Source organism: Olea europaea, chromosome 18 (genome assembly GCF_002742605.1).
Source record: "Olea europaea var. sylvestris chromosome 18, O_europaea_v1, whole genome shotgun sequence".
Lineage (NCBI taxonomy): Eukaryota > Viridiplantae > Streptophyta > Magnoliopsida > Lamiales > Oleaceae > Olea > Olea europaea.
The window spans coordinates 22,207,067-22,227,564 of record NC_036254.1 but is presented as its reverse complement, the minus strand read 5'-3'; the positions used below and the strand labels follow the sequence as shown (position 1 = coordinate 22,227,564).

Below are 20,498 nucleotides of genomic sequence, written 5' to 3'. Positions count from 1 at the left end.
ACAAGTAATTGGTATGTATTTTGTTATCTATAAAACATGTTCTATAACCAAATCAAGTTCTTGATTGAGATTGCCAAGGAGAACTCATGTTAAATATTGAGGAATATCTGAACTATGATTTGTACAGTGTATTTTATTTTTAAGATTGGATATACGCTCTAAGAAAGAAATAAAACATCATGACACGTGTTGCATACCACATGTGTTTTAACGACCAATGAAAAATGAAAAAATTGATCCCTACTTCTTTATTGTATGTCTCTGAAGCACATATGGCTTCACTTATATACCCTTATTGTTGGGAATCTACTTAACATGAGCAGCAGAAAATTAAAATAATTTTCGATTTCCACTACGGATTTCTTTCTGTTCAAATAGAAATTGTACATTTTACGAGATCTGCAAACTCCTTTGCTTTTTCTTTTTCCAGCAACTTGAATCTATCTCCACAACTGTCCAATTGTCCAGCCTCCAACGATAATCCACACAGGGAACAAGATTGCAGGATTAGGGTTTTCTTCTTTTGCTAGCAAGAATAATGAATTTTCTCTAATAAATTGTAAACCCGAATCACTTATTTTTGTAAGCTCAAATGGGTCTGGCCTGACCCGGTCCAATATTTAATTAAATTTGATCCGTGAATTAATTAATTCGGGCCTGTAAATGAGCAATCCAATTAATTAATTTATCCAACGTTTGTTAAATTTATTAATAGACTAATCACAATCTTCCAGTTCTTCTTTTATGTGCGACCCATCGGGTTCCCGATCACAATACCTAACGACGTGAAATATTATTTTGAATTAATCAAAATTGATAAATTAAAACACCATTTTAATTTATCAATAATTCACACTCGCCATTCTAGACATCTAGCAATATTTCAGAGCAATACATGTGATGAAAAATGTCACGTGGTATGACAAAATCAAGCAAGTTTGTTTACCGTGAAACTATAATCCTTTCGTCAATATGATCCGATCAATTACGAGATATGGATAGGTGTCAATCTCAATTATCGATCATATCTTTCATTCCATTATTAAGTTAATGTAATTCGAAAACTCCTTTTCGACTTATGAGTACATCTTGGCTAATGATTTCATTATCGACTTAATCGAATAAAATATGGATCATAATCTCTTACTATCTAAGAGTGACGAATCCTCTAGTGGTCATTCATAACCTTTATACGATTCTTGACATACCTGAACGATGCCGTATTAGCGGCCTTTGACAGAGCAACATCCAACACCGTCAAAGCATGACTGTCCTCATATGAGGTACTATGACGACCTCAAGTTAAATGACCAATCCCACTACCGAACGTTAAAGATTAACCACTGACACTCAGATAGTTACTCATGTGAAATCTCTAAGCGGGTCTCTAATATTTTGTTCTATAACAAATCATCCACGTGTTCATTCAAATGTCACCACACTTTAGTTTGTGAAATCGGTTACTTACTTCTCAAGTAAGAAATGCCACACGTAATGACCTATCCGTAATAACGATATCCTATCTCATTATTACTTACGGCCATAGACAATTTAAGATTCAATCATATGTAATTTGTATCTTACAATCACAACTCCTTGTGATTAACAAATTACGAATATTTGAATCTACGGACTCTATTATTTAATTTAATTGTCTATTAATTAAATAATAGATCTGTCGTTAAATTGCATCAATTATATATTAAAAGTATTTATATCCAAAGTCGATTAAACCTGGGGCATAACACTTACATATATGACTTTTGACTATTTCTCATAATTTTATTTCGGTGTTTGCTACTTTAGCATGTTACATTAATTATGGTTGTTTCGGTTTGGTAAAACATGTCTAGAAAAGCAGCTGGCTTAAAATCAAGAGATTCAAGTAGGAAAAGAAGATTATTTTATCTAACACCTCAACTTGTATTCACATGCTGGATAATTGTGTTAACATTTGAATTTGCGATACAATTATGAATACAACACAAATTAGAAAGTTGAGTATGTTCTTTGATTAATTGAGGGGTCAAAAATACGCAAACTAGTGTTAAAAACATATTTTATGTGTAGCAAGAAATATATTGCCTCTAGTAGAGTTGTTATTATATACCTAATAAGTGTATATTGTTGTCTGTTCTTAAATATAATTGAGATTATATTAGAATCATGTCAAATCTATAATGTGTGTGTGGGAGATGTTGAAAAAAATGAAAAATGGGTCACTTATGTGGAGTGACCCAGTAAGGTATATCTTTTTTTTTTTTTTTTTTTTATTTATAGGGAGGAGATAAATTTTGAGTTTAAAATTTAACCTCCTACCACCCTCAACCAAATATAACCTCTATTATACCACAAAACAGAAAAAATAAATGTAAAATTCGTGTTTCTTCACCGAAAGAAAAATGCATGAGGATGGTGACTTGATTTTGGAGGTATATCATCTCTAAATTAGTTCTTGGTTTATGGCTATCAAATTTCTTCATTTTTGATCGAATTTCTGACCAATAAGTGTGAACAAGGCAGCGTAGAAGACAAGCAAACAAAAGGCAAGTGATTCAAACTCGTTTTGAAGATTTCTAGTACGGTTTACAAATTTGAAATTCCGTTAGATGCATGCAAGTACATTTTACGAAAAGAATACAAATTTCAACCGCAAAAAATAAAAACCTATTTCTACTACAAAACTGAAATGAAGGCCAACGAAGCACAATCCAACACGGTAAGACAAAAAGAACAAAAATTAATGAGATGTAAGTACTATACACAAATAAACCTATTTATATAGCCATTGCTTGTCTCCATTATTTTTAAAATATATTTCTATTTCTTCTTTTCAACTACACATTTTTTAATAAAATAATATTACACAAAAATCTAATTTTTTTCATTTTTTAACTATACATTCTCCATCAATCTAATTTTTAAAATGTATTCTTAGTAAAAAATGGGGCTCAAACAGACTATAAAAAATGAAAAATATGATCATTATTAATCACATCAAATCATCAAATTTAAATTTCTATTTCTTATATAAATCATAACGACTATATTTTTCATCCTCATTTTTATCAAAATGGAAAAAAACTGGGTCTAATTAATATTACCGCATGTTGCTAAACCCTATACATAAAGTCCGAATCCCAACCTCGCCTTCTCTGAAACCTAACCCCGAATCCTGCCTCCTCCCCAATTTCAATTCTCTGAAACCCCCCACAGCGATGGGGAAAGACGAAGAGAACAACGGTTTGATGAGAAATACTAATTGGGGAAAGAGCATAGCTACAGATCTATAGCCGCAGGGAAGCTGGTTCAACTTGATTACTAGTTCGGAATTTTTCGCTCCGCTAATTCGTGCTCGATCTCTGCGCCGCACCTGGTGGCTGGATTCAAGTAGCTTTCGAGAAGATGCTGATGGGCATTCTAGTAATTGGAGTCGACTGCAACTCGATTCAATCCATCGAAGGTGCATTCTCCGTGCGGGAGAGTACTAGGGCCCCCAAGTATAAGGACGTTATTAAGAAACTCATGGCGGAAGGTGGATGCGGAGCTTTTGACATGGTGCTACTCGATGGCTATAAGGGCATTAATGTCGCGTGGGTTAGGGAGGCCATCAATCAGAATGCTCTAGACTCTAGTTTTTGATTCCGTTAAGCTTGCTACGGAGGCTTTGGCTGACAAGGGAAGTTTTTTTACCAAGGTATTGTAATATGTATATGTTTAATAATATATCTTGTTCTTATGTAACTATGAACGAGGTTATTTTGAAGCAATTAAATGTCACGGCTCGAACCTTCAACAATGGCAGCTCTTCACTGTAACACAGAGAATGCACTGAACTTAGCTGAAATAGCTAAGATTATATCACTAAACAAAGATAAAAAAGAGAAGGGGAATAAGATAAAAGAGAACTTTAGAAGAAAGAGAGGAGAAATGTTGAACGATTTCAACTGTGCCACTGAAAATATCATGTTACCAAAGCTTCCAGAACCATTTGCCCCCTTTCTGCGTCTATAGGCTCAGCTGGAAGTCGTATTACCAAAATGAAATAAAGAAAACGTGTTTCAACAAAACATATTACAATTTCATTTAATTCAAAACATCACCGTATGACTTTGAATTCCAGTTGCTCTTATTGGCTTCTTCTTTCCTTCTTCTAGTTCTGCTTCTTTTCCCTCCCCAATTACTCTTCACGTGACAACCCTTCACCTCACCTTGATCTTGTCCCCAAGATCCACAGTAGGGAAACTGTAGTTTGATCCAATCGGTGTCTTCCCAGGTTTCACAATCTAGAGTAGAATTTGACCAATGAATAAGCCACTGGATGGTGGTGTTATTTTTTTACGAGTAATGGTCCTGGACTGTAAGATGGATAATGGATGATATGTTGGTAGTTTAGACCGATTCTCATCAGGCAATTGAAGTACTGGCATTGCCCTGTCACCTAACTTCTTCTTGAACAATGAAACATGAAAGACTGGATGAATTCTGGAGCTGGCAGGAAGTGCCAATTTGTATGCCACTGTGCCTATCTTCTTGGTAATCTGATATGGTCCAAAGTATCTAGCTCCCAGCTTGTGATTTATCCTGTGTTCCACTGATTATTGTGTGTAAGGATGAAGCTTGAGGAAGACCCACTCTCCTTCATTAAAAGACCTCTCAGAACGCTTCGTGTCAGCATATAGTTTCATCTTTGCTCCTGCTTGTGCTAAGTTTTCTTTCAGCTGTTGATTTAGTTGGTACCTATGCTGTAGTAATTCTTCGACTGCAGCCACATTGGACTGCTGGTAAAGATCTAATGAGAGCTGAGGAGGCTTGATCCCATAAAGAGCTTCAAAGGGAGTCATTCAGATAGAGGAATGATAGGAGGTATTGTACCACCACTCAGCTAATGATAACCACTTACCCCATTGTTTAGGATGTTGAAAAGTCATACACTGTAGGTACATTTCAAGGCACTGCTTGAGTCGTTCTGTCTGCCCATCAAATTGAGGATGGTAGGTAGAATTTAAATGCAGCTGGATACCCATGAGTTTAAACAATTCTTGCCAGAATTTGCTTGTAAATATCTTATCCTTGTTAGAAATGATGTTCTGAGGTATGCCTTGAAGTTTAAAAATAGAATCAAGGAAATTTTTGGCAATTGTCACGGCTGTGAATGGATGCGGAAGTGCCAAGAAATGACCATACTTTGTAAATCTGTAGACCACCACTAATATAGTATCTTTACCTCCTGAATTAGGCAATCCTTCAATGAAGTCCATACTAATGTGGCTCCAAGCATGTAGAGGCACAGGAAGAGGCTTTAACAATCCAGGGTAAGGCACATTCTCCCCTTTACACTTCTGGCAGATTTCACACTGGAGACGTCAGTTTTGATGTCTCGGTTCATGCCAGGCCCGTAAAAATGTTGCTTTGCTTTGTAGATGCTGCCATGTATGCCCTCCTTCTTGAGACCCATGAATATTCTGAATTAGTTTAGATTTGATATTACCCCCTGAACCTATGTATAACCTGCCTTTATACTTCAAAATATTGTTGAGGTATAGGAAGTCTGGATCTGCTGTTGAATTTAAGATGACTGACTGGATTTTCTCCCTAGCAAAGTTGTCCTCCTTGTAGCTATCAATAACTCTTGTATCCAAGTGGGAATAAAAGTGGTGATTCCCGCACACTCCACCTCTTTCTCATGCCTCCTTGACAATGCATCAGCTACTAAGTTATCAATTCCTCGTTTATACAATCTTTCATAACTGAGTCCCAACAATTTAGTGAGCCATTGCTGTTGAAGAGGGGTTGTAATCCTCTGTTCTAAAAGATATTTGAGAGATTGGTGGTCAGTCTTTATGATGAAGTGGTGGCCCTCTAAATAATGTCTCCATTTACTAACAGCAGTGACTAAGGCTAGTAGTTCCTTTTCGTACATTGACATACCCCTGTTCCTGATTCCAATAGCTTTGCTTAGGTAAGCTAGAGGCCTTCTGCCTTGCATTAGCACAGCACCAATTCCACTTTGGCAAGCATCGGTTTCAATGATAAAGGGTTGATGGAAATCAGGTAAAGCAAGCACAGGCGTTGAACTCATGGCTTGTTTTAATCCTTCAAAGGCTAAATCTCCAGCCTCTGTCCGTTGAAAATTGTCTTTCTTAATCTTATCTGTTAATGGCCTGGCTATCACCCCGTAACTCTTGACAAACTTCCTGTAATACCCAGTCAACCCTAGGAAGCCCCTCAATTGTTTGATATTCCTAGGTTTAGGCCATAGCTGCATTGCTTCCACGTTGCTGGGATCAGCAGAGACTCCTTCTTTGCTAATAATATGACCTAGGTACTCAACCTTCAATTGCCCAAAACTGCACTTGGACCTCTTGGCATATAGTTGATGTTTCTATAATATCCCTATTACTGATTCTAGATGTTGGCAATGAGAGGATAGATCAGTGCTGTACACTAAAATATCATCAAAAAATACTAAGACGTATCTCCTCAGCTGGTCCTTGAATACCTCATTCATGAGGCTTTGGAAGGTAGCGGGTGCATTGGTGAGGCTAAAGGGCATCGCCTTGATCTCATACAGCCCTTGTTGTGTTTTAAATGAAGTCTTATGAACATCTCTTTCAGTAACCCTTATATGATGATAACCTGCTCTAAGATCATTTTTCGAAAAAAACTTCGCTCCATGAAGTTCATCTAATAGTTCATCAATAAGTGGCATTGGGAATTTGTCCTTGATTGTTAAGGCATTCAACTGCCTGTAATCAACACAGAATCTCCAAGTCCCATCTTTCTTCTTGACAAGGAGTACAGGTGAGGCAAAAGGACTATTGCTTGCTTGTATAATCCCAGATTCCAGCATTTCTTTAATCAACTTTTCTATCTCTGTCTTCTGAATGAACGGACACCTGTAGGGTCTTATTTTAAAAAGGCCGGGCACCTTCTTTAAGAGGAATGTGGTGGTCATGTGATCTTGGTGGAGGCAGCCCTTTTGGTTTCTTAAACACCCCCTAGAATTGATGGATTACTTCCAGTAGTTTGCTAGGTACCACCTCTTTGGGTTTTTCCTCTTTAGGGGCATATAATTGTCCCATAACTCCATAGTGATTCTTGTCCATTATCCTTTCCATCGCTTGTGCCTCTATCATGTCCACTGATAATTTTGATATTTCATCTCTCAACTTCACCTCAGTGTTCTGTCTCTTGAACTTAACATAACCCTCAGCAAAATCAAATTCAATAGGGCCAAATTGGTTCATCCAATTCACTCCCAAAACCATGTCACTTCCTGCCAACTTAAGGGTCCTAAGCTTTTATTGGAATTCCCAACTTTGAATCTTCCGTACCACTGATTGACAAATGGCTTTACTTTCTAGTTTATCCCCATTTGCTACCCTGACAGTTACTTTGTTGGACTCTTCAGTGTTGTATTTCAACTCTCTAGCCAATGTCTCATCTAAAAAACTATGAGTGCTCCCATCGTCTATTAAGGTGGATATTATTTTTCCCCCCGATGTTTCCTAGTACCTTGATGAACGATTTCAACAATACCACTGAAAATATCAGGTTACCAAAGCTTCCAGAACCATTTGTCCCTTTTCTGTATCTATAGGCTCAGCCGGAAGTCGTATTACCAAAAGAAAATAAAGAAAACGTGTTTTAACAAGACATATTACAATTTCATTTAATTTAAAACGGCACCGTATGACTTTGAATTCCAGTTGCTCTTATTGGCTTCTTCTTTCCTCCTCCTGGTTCTGCTTCTTTTCCCTCCCCAATTACTCTTCACATGACATTAAAATTGACTCTAATTCCAGACTTGGATACTTAATTATAGCTTTAAAAGTTTAATGTTAATGGTTTATTGTATTTAGAACACATAAGCACTCTAATAAATATTTTATGTTTGAAAAGGTGATACTTGCGAATTAGTTGATGCAATTTGTGTAAGCAATTTGCAAACATAGGATTTGAAAGTTTTAGGTGTTTCTGGAATGAATTAAGCTATTTGCAAAGTTGAAGAAAATTTATGGATTTTTGGAGTTTATTTTGTGCGCCTGCAGGTAAGGTTGTGCAACGGGTGTCATGTTTCTTACAAGCAAACTAGTGGCTTTCAGTGTTCCTTATGTCCATACTTGCAAATATATTGGGTTCAGTGTCATGTTCCACAAGTGAATTTGGGTATCTTGGCTGAAACTTATTCTGGATTTGAATTCCTTTCTAAGTTTTGTACCGTTCTGGTTCCCTGCACGCATACAAGACAGCAACTGCTGATGTTTACATTTAGCTTTTGCAATCACTATTTTCTTGGGGTATTATGACTGAGGAAATGTATTTGTCAATTTTTGAACCAAGAATTGTTTCTCTTTGATCCTCACATAGACATTCCCCTCTCAGGGAAACGAAGCTCTTTAGGATTTATTATTTATTATGAAATATTACGTTGCACTTTATCTGATGTGTCTCCATGTAGCTTCACAAAATCACTACTCAAGTCAACCTTGTCAAGTTGGAAATGAATGCATGACGTGTCTGTTGTTGCCTTGTAGGTCCTCAGATCCGATATTGTAGTGGTAACCTTTTCTTAGTCAGGTAATCTTATTTCCTATGAAGCGAACCCAATAGCATCCGTTCTGATTGAAGGCACATTATCACCTTTGTATTTGGTATACAGCTCTTTGAAAAAGTTGAAGTGTGTAACTGAAAAGATAACTTTAGAGGAGAATTTTATGCTGTCGAGTTGAAGTATAAGGCACCTGCTAAAATGATCCTGATCTTCTATCCATAGAGCATCTGTTACGAGATAAAGAGCATCGAAAGGTAGTCCAATCCCTCCACATTATCTGCATGTTATCTTTCTATCTTATAGAATCAATATGTTCAGGTAGTGGATGCATTTAGAGTAAAGAAGCAAAAGCAATACCGTGATGAGTATATTTTCTTCTCGCTAATAATTCATAAAATCTGCAACTCTCAGCCAAAAACATTGTTGCTTGCTTGACATATAGAAGAAAATTTTAGTTTATATCTGAGCTCAACTGAATATGGTCTTTTTGCGCATCATGGAGTATTGGTGTTGTGATCACGACATATCAAACTAAGCTAGTGTGTTGAGTCTAGAGAAAAATCTAGTAGAGTGATCTTTTGCACTTTTATCCCTTTTGCAGTCTTATCAATTCATCGGGATATACCACATACATGTTTCTTAAGCTCATACAGGACAAATCCTTCACTCAAGCCTACTACTATCACTAGATTCCCAGACTGCTATACGTGTTTAATAATATGAAATTATATCTTATTGAAATCCTTTCTACTTACTGCACTCCAACGAAACTTACCTAGACACTCTACGTTATCTCTTTCTTTCTTTCTTTCTTTTTTTTTTTTTTATATAATCAATAAAATTCGTTTGCAAATCATGTTTCTTTTGTGTGTAATTTTTCTTGAATCTCGTGACTGGGGTTCATATAAATATAAGTTCATGTTTTTATATAAAAGTATTTACTAGGTTCACTTTTTAGGCATGAAGATGGTAATGCAACTTTGAGGAAAGTCTGCTCTGTAGGATTTTGTTTGGTCCAGCTATTTACTTTAGAAGCTTGGTTTAGTTACTTCTAAAGCTTTTGAGATGTATGTATGTTTATATATTAAGGATAAAGATGAAGAGATGTTGCTTCCTCTTTTGTGAATTGCTTTCTCTTTTCTTCTATTTATATTCTTATTATGCAAGTGTTGTTATAGTAGCTCTTATTGTGCTGCTTTTGTATTTTTGAATTTTTTTATTCATTTGACTCGAGCACGACCCCTAAAATTCTTTCACATGACATGCACGACCCCTAAAATTCTTTCACATGACATACTTCATCAACTCTGCCTCCCTCTCATTCCTCTGCTTAACATCCACCATCATCGATTTAGTGATCCCTCTCCATTCTTCTCTCCTCAACTTCTTCATCCTCCTCTCCTCATGTCCCCATATTCATTTCCACATATATCGTTGCTTCAATACTCATAGATGCAATCATCTCCTCCAGTGTTTCATTTGTTTATACAAGTCCATAGCCTCGCACCGTCCAAAGGATCTCATTTTTCCCTTAAAATCAAGGGAATGCATGTACTTTGACTACATCTTCAAATGTGTGTGATTGATTGCCCATTTTAGCAATTTTATCCTCAAATTTTAGAAGATCATCCATTGTAGAGCGCTCTTTTAGATTTTAATGATATAGGCATAATGAGAGATTGAATTTTCAATGGATGGTCTTATAAGATTTGAGGATAAAATTGCTACAACGAGCAATCAATCTCACACATATGAAAATTTAGTCAAAGTACATGCATTCCCTTGAATTTAAGGGAAAAATGCGACCCTTTGGGATGGTACGAGACTAAGGACATATATAGACAAAATGAAACACTGAAGGAGATGATTACATCTATGGGTATTGAAACAACGGTGTATGTGGAAATGAATCTGGGGGTAGGAGGAGAGAAGAATGAAGGGGGATCACTAAATCGATGATGATGGATGTTAGGTAGAGGGAGGCAGAGCTGATGAGGAGGCAGCTGGACACATAAGTATGCCGTGAAATAATTTTGGGAGTTGCGCTTTAGAAATGAGTCAAAATGAATAAAAAAAATTATGAAAGCAACACTATAACAACATTTGCATAAGAATAATAGAAAAGAGAAAGCAATACATCTTTATCCTTAATGTATAAACATGTCAAAGACTTTGGAAATAACTAAACCAATCTTCTTAAGTTAATATTTGTGCTGCACATTTTTTGACCAGCAATCCCACGTCCAAAGAACAATTTAGGCTCGGTAGGAAAATTTGGCATGAAGATTAACTTACCAAGGCTTTGCAGTTATTCTCAAAGCATTCAATTTATCCAAGGGATCATAATCTAGTAACATCATTTATGCCTTTCCACGTGCAATACTCTTTCAGGTGACTATCTAGAAACTTGCAGATATGAGATGACTGGTTTAGGATACAATTCTCTAAGCACCATGATGAACAGCTTACTGAGCACCCTTTTCATGCATAATTTTGAGACAAAGGTGCACACATATTTTGAAAGCAAGGTAAATACACCAGATCACCACCAAGTTTGAATCGCTTCTATGTAAGCTATAAGTCTAGACACAGCTGTAATTTGAATAGTATTTTCATCTTTATTCACTTATGTCTCTTTTCATTGAACATTTAGTTAGTTTTCATCTCGATGGAAGCATAATATTTCAAGTCGACAAATTTGCCACCTCTCTTCAAGCATCAACGTTTTGTTTCATCTCATGTATTATCGGTGTTCTGAATTCCTTATTCGAACATCACCAACAATAGCAAGACGACAAACTTGTGCAGTCATGAATTATCCATAAAACAATTTAGCAACATGTGCTTTGCTCGTAAAATTAACAAATGGCAACTAAGAATGTCTTGTGATTACCTGGTACCTGGATCTGTCGTGGGATCATTGTCCACAACAAATGGTCCAAAAAACTCAAAAAGTCATCATAATCATCCTGATTAGTGAACCTACTGGAGCTTCTAGAGAATGATTTAGGTGGTGAGATATTTGATAAAGGTTCATCCTTTGACATTCTTCGAGCCACATCTTTCTCCAAAGAGAACAACCACAACAAACAAAAACAACCATTGATTGAAGTACTTGGTAGGGAAAGAAAGGAATTTTATATGCAATAATGAAAAAAGCAGAATACCTTATCAGCTGTTGAGCTTGTCTTGTATAGGCCAGAACGTGCATTATCTTAACAACACTGGTGAGGGAGGCGACATTTAATTCAGAATATGTGGGTGAGGGTAATAGGTTTACTGAAGGTGATGATGCGTTATACAAGTCATAGCTTCAGTTATGGTGCCTCCCAAGTGGAGATGAAGTCGGGGAACTTTGAGACATGGGACCGGATGAGAACCTTTTGAGTAGCTCTACCAATTGACTCCCAACATATTCTGGAATAAATTGTGTAACTGTCGAATTCCTCATTATAATGGTCCCTCTCCTTCCCCGACAAATTCCTCACAAGTCTTCTTTTAGGGGAAAAGTTTAACGGATCATTGTTGACTGGACTTTGAACCAAAATCACATTAGTTATCATTGGTTTTACATAACTCTGTCGCCAAAAGTTTATATACAAGGGATTGGAAAAAGCTCAAAGCCTCAAAGGGTATTCTTCCCTCTATATATATGTCAGTATTTACTACCCACTGTGATTACAGTACTTAAGAGAGAGGACGATGAAATAGGAGAATTGAGCAATTTTAGAGAGAGAATGAGAGGTATAGTGGTAAGAATTTGTGAGGATTGGTATGCAATTTGGATAAAGAACTTTGATTTTAAAATTTTTCAGCTCTTTTGGGTGATTTTAACTACACCGGCTCATTTCTGTTTGTCTCTCATTCTTTCGAAAACTCTTTTTTCTATATATTTGTTTTCAATAACACATTCATACAATAAATTTTAATCCATTTTTCTCTCTTATTATAAATCACGCATTCTCTTAACAAAATAATATTACACGTAAATCCCGAAGTTCTTTTTACTTTTTAACTACACATTTTTCAAAAAATATTATTCCAAAATCAATTTTTCTCAAATAATGAAGCTCAAACAAGGGCTAAATATTTTACATGTAAATTTAAAACTTTTCTCGACTTTTTAACCACATATTCTTCAAAAATTCATTATTTAAAATAATGGTTTTTCCCCCCAAAAAATGCCCACCAAACAAGGGCTCAAACATATCCGTGTCATATTATTAAAAAAAAAAAAAAAAAAAAGCTTTTCTCTACAACCCCAAGTCTTATAAAAATAGTCATATTTTGTTTTTCACACGGATTAAAAAAATTTAGTTATCACACTTGAAACAATAAATGTTACTATCATTCTTCCTAACATACTTCTACATTCATGCAATCAATATTGAAGGTAATTAAATTATATTTGTGATGACAAGGACATTAAATAAGAGCAATTAATGTATTAACTACAGTTCCAAATAAAAAATAGGAATATAATTCGGCAGAGACAAAAAAGGAAAACGGGACTATTTTTATGGGACTTAGGGAAGAATAATTAAGAATTTATTGAAAGTTTATAAATATTTCAACCTTGTTTTGAGCCTAATTTTCACCGGAAAGGGAAAAAGAGTTTGCAAATGAGTTTTTGGATAATGAGGTTCAAAAGAAATTTACTATAAATTGAGAAATATGAAAAATTTAGCTATTGATATTCTTGCACTTTACAATAAATTGAGAAATATGAAAAATTTAGGGGTTGTTCTTTTCGTGCTTCAATTTTATAGTTTTGAGTTTTGAATTAATTTTGGATTTTGAGTACCTATTTCAAAATTGCTAAAAATACGTTTTTTTGTCATTTTGAAAAACTGTTTCTCAAAATATAAAACTGAAAAACGCGTTTACTTTGAAATTTTGAGAATATTTTTTTATAATATTTTATTCAAGAAATATGATTATTCAATAAATTTTAATAGATTGATGTTCGTGTAATATTAATTAACATATAAATTTTGAAGTTGGTGAATCTTGAAATATTTTTTGATAGAGATAAAAAACACAACTGAAATTAAATTTGGTAAAACAGTTCAATAGACACTATTAAAAATTTACGTGTCATAGCAAAACAAGCAGACATTAAACAAAATATAAAGTACATCCGTGGAATCATGTACGACGTCTTGAGTAGTCATTCCACATTTGTGTAGCAATTTGATCATTTACTTGTCCCATTTGAACTGTTTGACTAGCATCAAAATTTATGACTTCTTAATCTTGATTTGACTCCGGCAAATTCTCCTCTGATTACTCAACGACCAACTTATCTAAAGTGTGCTCCTGACGAATAAAGTTGTTTATTGTGCAATATGCAGTAAGGATTTGTCTTTGGTTACTAAGTGGATAATTGGTAATCAACTTCAAAATAGGAAATTTTGCATTTAAAACTCCAATACAATGTTCAATAATGTTACGGCATGAGGAGTGTCTATAGTTATACAATTCTTCCTTCCCACTTAGTCTTCCCCATCCAACATAATCATGTAGATGATATCTTTGACCTCGATAAGGAGCAAGAAATCCAGGCATGTTTGGATATCCAGAATTAACTAGATAAAGTTGATCTGCAAATTAAAAAAAAAAAAAAAGTTTCCTTAGTATGACGTTGTAAATATGTTTGCAACAATTATTTGAAGTATAGGAATATACCTCGTGGAATTGGGAAGTTTTTTGAGTTCTTGTGGCTGCGTCAACGAATACTCGCGAGTCATTAGCAGTACCTTCCCAACCAGAATACGCAAATGTGAATTTCATATCAAAATCACGTGTCAACATCACATTTTATGTTACATTAGCTTTCCTTACACGAAAAGATGTTTGTCTTAATGCAGGTGCCCAAACTGCAACATGTGTTCCATCTATTGCGCCTATACAATCCTTAAAGAAAGGATATTTGTGCAAAATTCGCTCATGCATAACGTCTTGATTTGTCGGATGGATTATCTCGGTGCCAAATGAACAAACAGCCCTTATAACTCGTTTAAATTATTTGTGTATGGTGGTGTTGAAATGGTGGTGTTGAAATACTGTAACCTATCACCAATAACACTGTATCGTGTAGTGTGCCCTACAATCATAAAAGACATAGCAACACCCTGCTCGACGCTCACCTTTTTTTCCATCTTTTAGCAACCCTCTCTCTTTCAAAATATCAGAAAAATTCATGAAAACATGTTTCTGCATACAAAAATTACGATAGCACGCGTCCGGATGTCCATTTAGAATTTCTAGTGTGTACATTTTTTCCATAAGCAATAATGTTCTACAAGCTTGCTAATGGTACTTCCTTTGTTGGCAACAAAGCAATTAAGCATCGTTAAATCTCTAAAATTTGCGTCAAAATCATTCATAAATAAAAAATCATCATCACTCGAATCTTCGTCAATGTAGTATCATCCACATTTGATTCACTGGTCATACTGTGAACAAAATATAACCACAATTATTATCATAAGTCATATCAACCATCATTCTTTCAAATAAAACAAGCAATCAGGCATTCAGAAATTAAAGAAAAATTAACATCAGTTCTCTAACGAACAACATTACTAAGTTCGTAAATGAAAACAGTACATCACCATGAAAGGAAAAAAAGTACTTCAAGCTGTGAAAATAACACTGTACCTTAACCTTCAACATCACAAATTAAAACAACATGATGCTAGAAAAATTAAAACAATAGTAACATCAAAGTAGTTCTAAGATAGGTCCTCTCTTTGCTTTTGGCATCTTCACAAATGACACCCTAAAATCGGGATCCTTAAAAGCTTTTATCTCTTTCATATAAATCTCATTAGAGACCCCTTCCATCTTGTTTAAGATGTCCAAACAAATAACATTTGAATAAGGAACCGGACTATTAATTTCACTATCCAATTGATTACATGATTTTCCTTGAATCTTTACAAGCTTTTCTTTTAGGTAAAGTGTTCTAAGTTTAGTTTCTTCATTCCTTAAACTAATTGTAGATGACCATTGTACCATGCAGGCCTCAAGTTTATCACTTTTACTAATCCTAGGTTCCTTACGTCGATGTTCACCCGATGTGCCAATTTCGTCATGTCGACGAGTATTTGAAGCCTTATCGACTTCATTATCATTTTTTGCACGTCTATGCACTCCCCTGTTCAAAAAATCATCTTTTAACTACCTTTCTTCCTCTGATGTGTTTGGAAGCTGAGTGGAGGCCTTGCCTAATCCTGCAATAGCTGTAGTCCCGTTAAATATGTCCCCAAGAGTGTGGTAGTGCTTACATCCTTCCATCTTGAACATCTTGTAATCAGACTTGTTAATCTGCACCATATAAAAGTGTTGCCATAATTTCTACCTGAATGTCCCAAAAGTTCAAAGAACATGCGATGAATCTTATATAAACGGTTCCACTTTCCCTTTAATCTATCTATGCCGTAATCCATTTTTGTTGAAGCTATCATGGTTTCATTGATCCTACCGTCTTTCATGAATGTAGAACATTGTAATGCGTTTGATTTCACTTTTTCGTAAAGAATTTCGATAAAAGCATGTTCGGTCTCGTCCGACCATGACATTGGTTTCTTATCCCTACCTCTTTGACCACCCATTTTCAAGCTACACTGAATATACTTCAAATTATCAAGAAATATATAAGACCTTCCATAGTCTACTCCATACGTGATACATTGAAAGACAAGATATGTTTTGCATGTGATTTGCTTTTTCAAGTATGGAAAAGATTGCTTTTTAAACATTTTTTCTGCAATCAGATTAATGATTCTTATTTTTTCTTAGATGATACAATCTTATTTTTTCTTCCCTACTTGATATAATGTTTATGTTTATGATTGTTCAAATCGATCTTGAATCACTTCTGATCGTGAACTCGTCAACATGGAGATATTCTAAATATCATTTTTAAATCCATGTACTGGGTTAAAATATAAAACTTCGGCTGATTGATGACAATGGAAAGGGTAACACTCATTACTTCCGGGAAAAGGGCACCAATTAATCATGTTAGTGAATCCTTCCTTTCATAAGATCAGTCCACAAAAGGGAACTTGCCTTAAGCGTGGTCCAGCAAGATTACAATTTCAGACTTGCCACCGAAAATACTCAAGCCACAGAGAATCAGCTAAGGTTGAAGCATCCCACGAAATTAGCATGAAACAATTATTGGAAAGAAAATAAGCTAAAAGTAGCCCAATCATTGAACTTCGGGCAGATTCGATTTTGCAATAGCAGAATGTCGTCCTATAATATGCTGCCAAAATATAAAGATCTAAAGCCAGATTCAAGAATTCTAAAGTCACTACAACAAAAAAGTGTTTTTACAACATATAAAATGCAACATTCATCAATTAAATGTTGACAAAAGGGTCTATTGCAACATTCTAATAAGTGAATGTTGCCATTGGTGTTAATAATTGAGATTTGGCAACATTTTTGAAGTCAATGTTGCTAATGTCTCCTTTTGCAACGTTTATTTAGTGTTGCGAAACTTTTTATATTTGCAACGCTTATCAAACGTTGCGAAAAACCCTTTTAGCAATGTTTTTTGCAAAAGATCAAAAACGTTGCGAAAAATGATATTTCACAACGTTTAAAAAAAGTTGCGAAATGTTATCTATTTTGCAACGTTTGACAAACGTTGCGAAAAGTTGAACCTTTCGCAACGTTTTATAAATGTTGCAGACTCTCTTTGTTTAAAAATATTAGGCCAATAGAGAAAATCAATAATCCAATCCAAAAAAACTCCAAACCCTTCCATTTCCATATTTACCCCAACCCTTGCTGCCGGCATATAGAGGGAAAAACAATTCCCATTTTATTTCTTTTGCCAATCGATCCCTCAAATCCTGTAATGGAGAGACGATTTTTTTATTTGTTGGGCAACTGATCTGCTGGGTATGCATTTGCAAGCAAGGTTTTCTTTTTATGTTATGAAATATGAGAATATGTTTGTCTTAGACATATACAGATAGAAATAAACGCTCACAGAGATATGAATATATTCAAATTGAATAAATAAATAATATATAATTTTTAATGAACCATATTACTTTCTGAAGCTAATGATAGTTGATGCATTTTTTTGGTTAATTTTTGGTTCTAGAAGGGCACGTTTCTGTTCGTCTCTTTATTGTTGGTTCTTGAAGGGTAATTTTCTGTTAGTTGATTAGCTATTCGTCTTTTCCCCCTTTGGGATCTATGATAGGTAAAATTGGTGACTCTACCATAATTATCCACTGTGTTTATGTGTTGTTAAGTATGCTATATTTGTAAATTAATGTTAGTCAAAATATTGATCTGGGAAAATGCATTTTGCTAGTCTATGTTTATCAAGTATTTCGTCTGATTAGTGTGTATTAGTTAACAGATTGAGCTTCTGTTTCTTGATAGTTGGGTCAAACACTTCGTCTACTTATGGTTTATATAGTCCTTCTGCTGTTTCTGGATTTTGTTTATAAAAGATTGAGCTTTCTTATCTTTATTATGCCATTTTAAGTGCTAGATACCCCTTTTAGAGAATAAATCCTGCTTAGAACATCATATTTCTAATGCTTAGCTATTTTTGTCCTTAATGCAGCTTTTTTCGTAGTCAATATATATTGCTAGATTTGTCGTGCTACAATTAAGAGATCATTTAAAAAGTTCTTTGTTTGATTAGATTTAGAGAGAGTTAGCTCAAGATGATTTTCTTAACGAGCTCTCAAACAGGCCCTAAGGATGATTATTGGGGGGCTGGGGGTATCTTTAGGAAAAATGGACATTCTGTGTGAACTTTTGAATAGTAGTAGACCAAATGATGATGCAATTTGATTTCTATGGCTGAATCTCAAACTGCATTAAGGTCAAGAAGCTATGCATATTTTAGTTTCTATTATTCATAATATTCCAAGATAGGCAAGTTTTTAAAAGAAATTGTCAAGTACTTGTTTTGCAACTGATTCATTGTTCCTTTATGCAGAGGTCCTGATGTTGGACATTTTTTTTTTTTTGCTATTGCTAGTGGTAAAAGAGATTTTGCGGAATTCAGTGTGAACAAGCCTGGAAAGAACATTCGTGCCATTGCTGTTTGATGTTGGACGCTATTTGCCTGTTATAAATGAGAATTCAGCTCGTAGAAATCTGTGTACTGTCAAGGATTAGAGAACACAATGACAGTATTGCAAAGTGAGATGAATGCACCTTAGCCGCTTTATTTCGTTTTTCATTTTATTCTCCATTCGTTGACTGAGGCTTTTTTTTTTTTTTTTTGTTAGTTTCGGGAAGCAGTTGATGCTGAAGAGATTAGTTTGTTGTATGTACCATATGCGTATTCATTCATTAGTTCTATTGAGGAAGATATTTTCATTGCTTAAGGGAGATTTAATGACATGCTTTTAGAAAAGAATTTGAGCCGAAATTGAGCAATATATGTACAGGGTTATGAGCTGTCCCAAACATGCACGTAATTGCAGTCAATCTTTTTCCTGAATTGGGGAAAAAAAGATTTTATTACCTCATGGTATATGATGAGTGGACTGTCTAAAGAAATTGAAGTTTAAAGATGCAAATTGTGGGCCGATGATGGGACTCTTTTTTATGTCTATTCTCTAGTGCAAGCTATTGAACTTTGCCTGGTCATTGTAAAATTGAAGATTCTGAATTTTGTGGAGTCTTATATTTCATCTTAAAATTTCAGATTCTGCAATGTGAAAAAATCACGCGCTCCTGTAAATCTGGGACTTTAAGGAAGCAGTGAGAAAGTCAGTTACCTGCACAGTTTGATAGGAAAGCAGGATCTGGATTGGGACCAACTAAAAATTTGACGACTCACTGTTGTTTATAGAGACCTACATTGCTTTTGTCCGCTCCCAATTAATAGTTTTTATACGCTGCACCTCAACTGATTGGCGTTGATTAATGGCCTTTATCTGTTATACTTACCGAGCTGCTGATCCTTTAGTCAGAAACTTCTACGGGGAAACTCATGGTGTTCATGAAGAAGTTCAACCTATTAGTTTAGATGTTGGATGCCTATCTAAAAGTTTAAACATTAATAATGTTGTTTTACTATTGGTATATTGATATGAAAACTAGGATTGGTTTTGCTGTCATGATGAAAAATATATTCTTGAGACACTTTCTGCTAACTGCATTGTGTTCAATTTTGCAGTTCCTGATTTTCGAGGAGACCACAGCTGTGTTGAGAAAGTTGCAAAATCTAGGTTAGATGCTTTTGCTCACAACATTGAAACTGTTGAGGAGCTTCATGTCGAAGATTCCTGAGAAGAAAATTAAGGAGATCGATAGGGTGGTTTCACACACTACGTAGTTAGTGGTTTTTGTTTTGTTTTTTTGTTTTTTTTTTTTTTTTTGTTTTTTTTGTTTTTTTGGGAAAATGGATTGGATTTTTACATAATTTGGAATTTTGGATCTGGATTTTGTGCGAATATTGTTACATTTTAGAGTTCAATTAATAATGATTATTGGTTTTTTTTTAATTCAAGAAGTTTGACCCCCCTCTAATTTTTTTTTTCATTTTATTTTGGGGACTTATATTAAATTGTAATGTGTCTCATAACCGAGAAAATTTTTTTTTGGGGGGGTCATTTCGGTTTTGCAACATTGAATTTGCAACGTTGCAAAAACTCTTTCCTCAATGACAATATCGATATTCGCAACACGCGTTGAAACGCTGCAAAAGGTCTTTTGCAGCGTTTTTTGGCCGTTGGCCCGTTGCAAAAACTTTTATTTTGGTGTAGTGAGTAGAAAAGTAGAGCGAGATTGTCGGAACGTCATTCCATTTAGTTTGAAATGGTGGACTTCATTTCAGATTCTATCAAAAAGCCAAAATGGAATAAAAAATGAGCAATTCAATTACAAGCTTCCAGCCATTTCCCTTCTACCAAAAACATCCCGAGATGGATCAAAATAATTA

The 20,498-nt window shown here is 34.9% G+C and overlaps 1 protein-coding gene and 1 long non-coding RNA gene across 2 annotated transcripts; one reads left to right on the top strand and one right to left on the bottom strand.

Annotated features, from left to right (window-relative positions):
• Positions 1-4,265: 4,265 nt before the first annotated feature.
• On the bottom strand, positions 4,266-4,857 carry LOC111367792. The gene is made up of 2 exons (XM_022988853.1): positions 4,629-4,857; positions 4,266-4,556 (listed from the first exon to the last, which is right to left on the bottom strand). Exons 1-2 carry the CDS (start codon positions 4,842-4,844, stop codon positions 4,287-4,289), a joined length of 486 nt encoding a protein of 161 aa, XP_022844621.1. The 5' UTR covers positions 4,845-4,857; the 3' UTR covers positions 4,266-4,286.
• An 11,189-nt stretch (positions 4,858-16,046) lies between these two features.
• On the top strand, positions 16,047-19,726 carry LOC111367793. Its single transcript, XR_002697888.1, has 3 exons — positions 16,047-17,479; positions 18,585-18,748; positions 18,838-19,726. It is a non-coding gene; the product is annotated as an uncharacterized LOC111367793 (long non-coding RNA).
• Positions 19,727-20,498: the final 772 nt, after the last annotated feature.

Coding starts and splice junctions, on each gene's coding strand:
- LOC111367792 (XM_022988853.1), bottom strand. CDS start 4,844: ATGACTCCCTTTGAAGCTCTTTATGGGATCAAGCCTCCTCAGCTCTCA. Junction 4,557..4,628: donor TTAATGAAGGAGAGTGGGTC/TTCCTCAAGCTT, acceptor GGAGCTAGATAC/TTTGGACCATATCAGATTAC.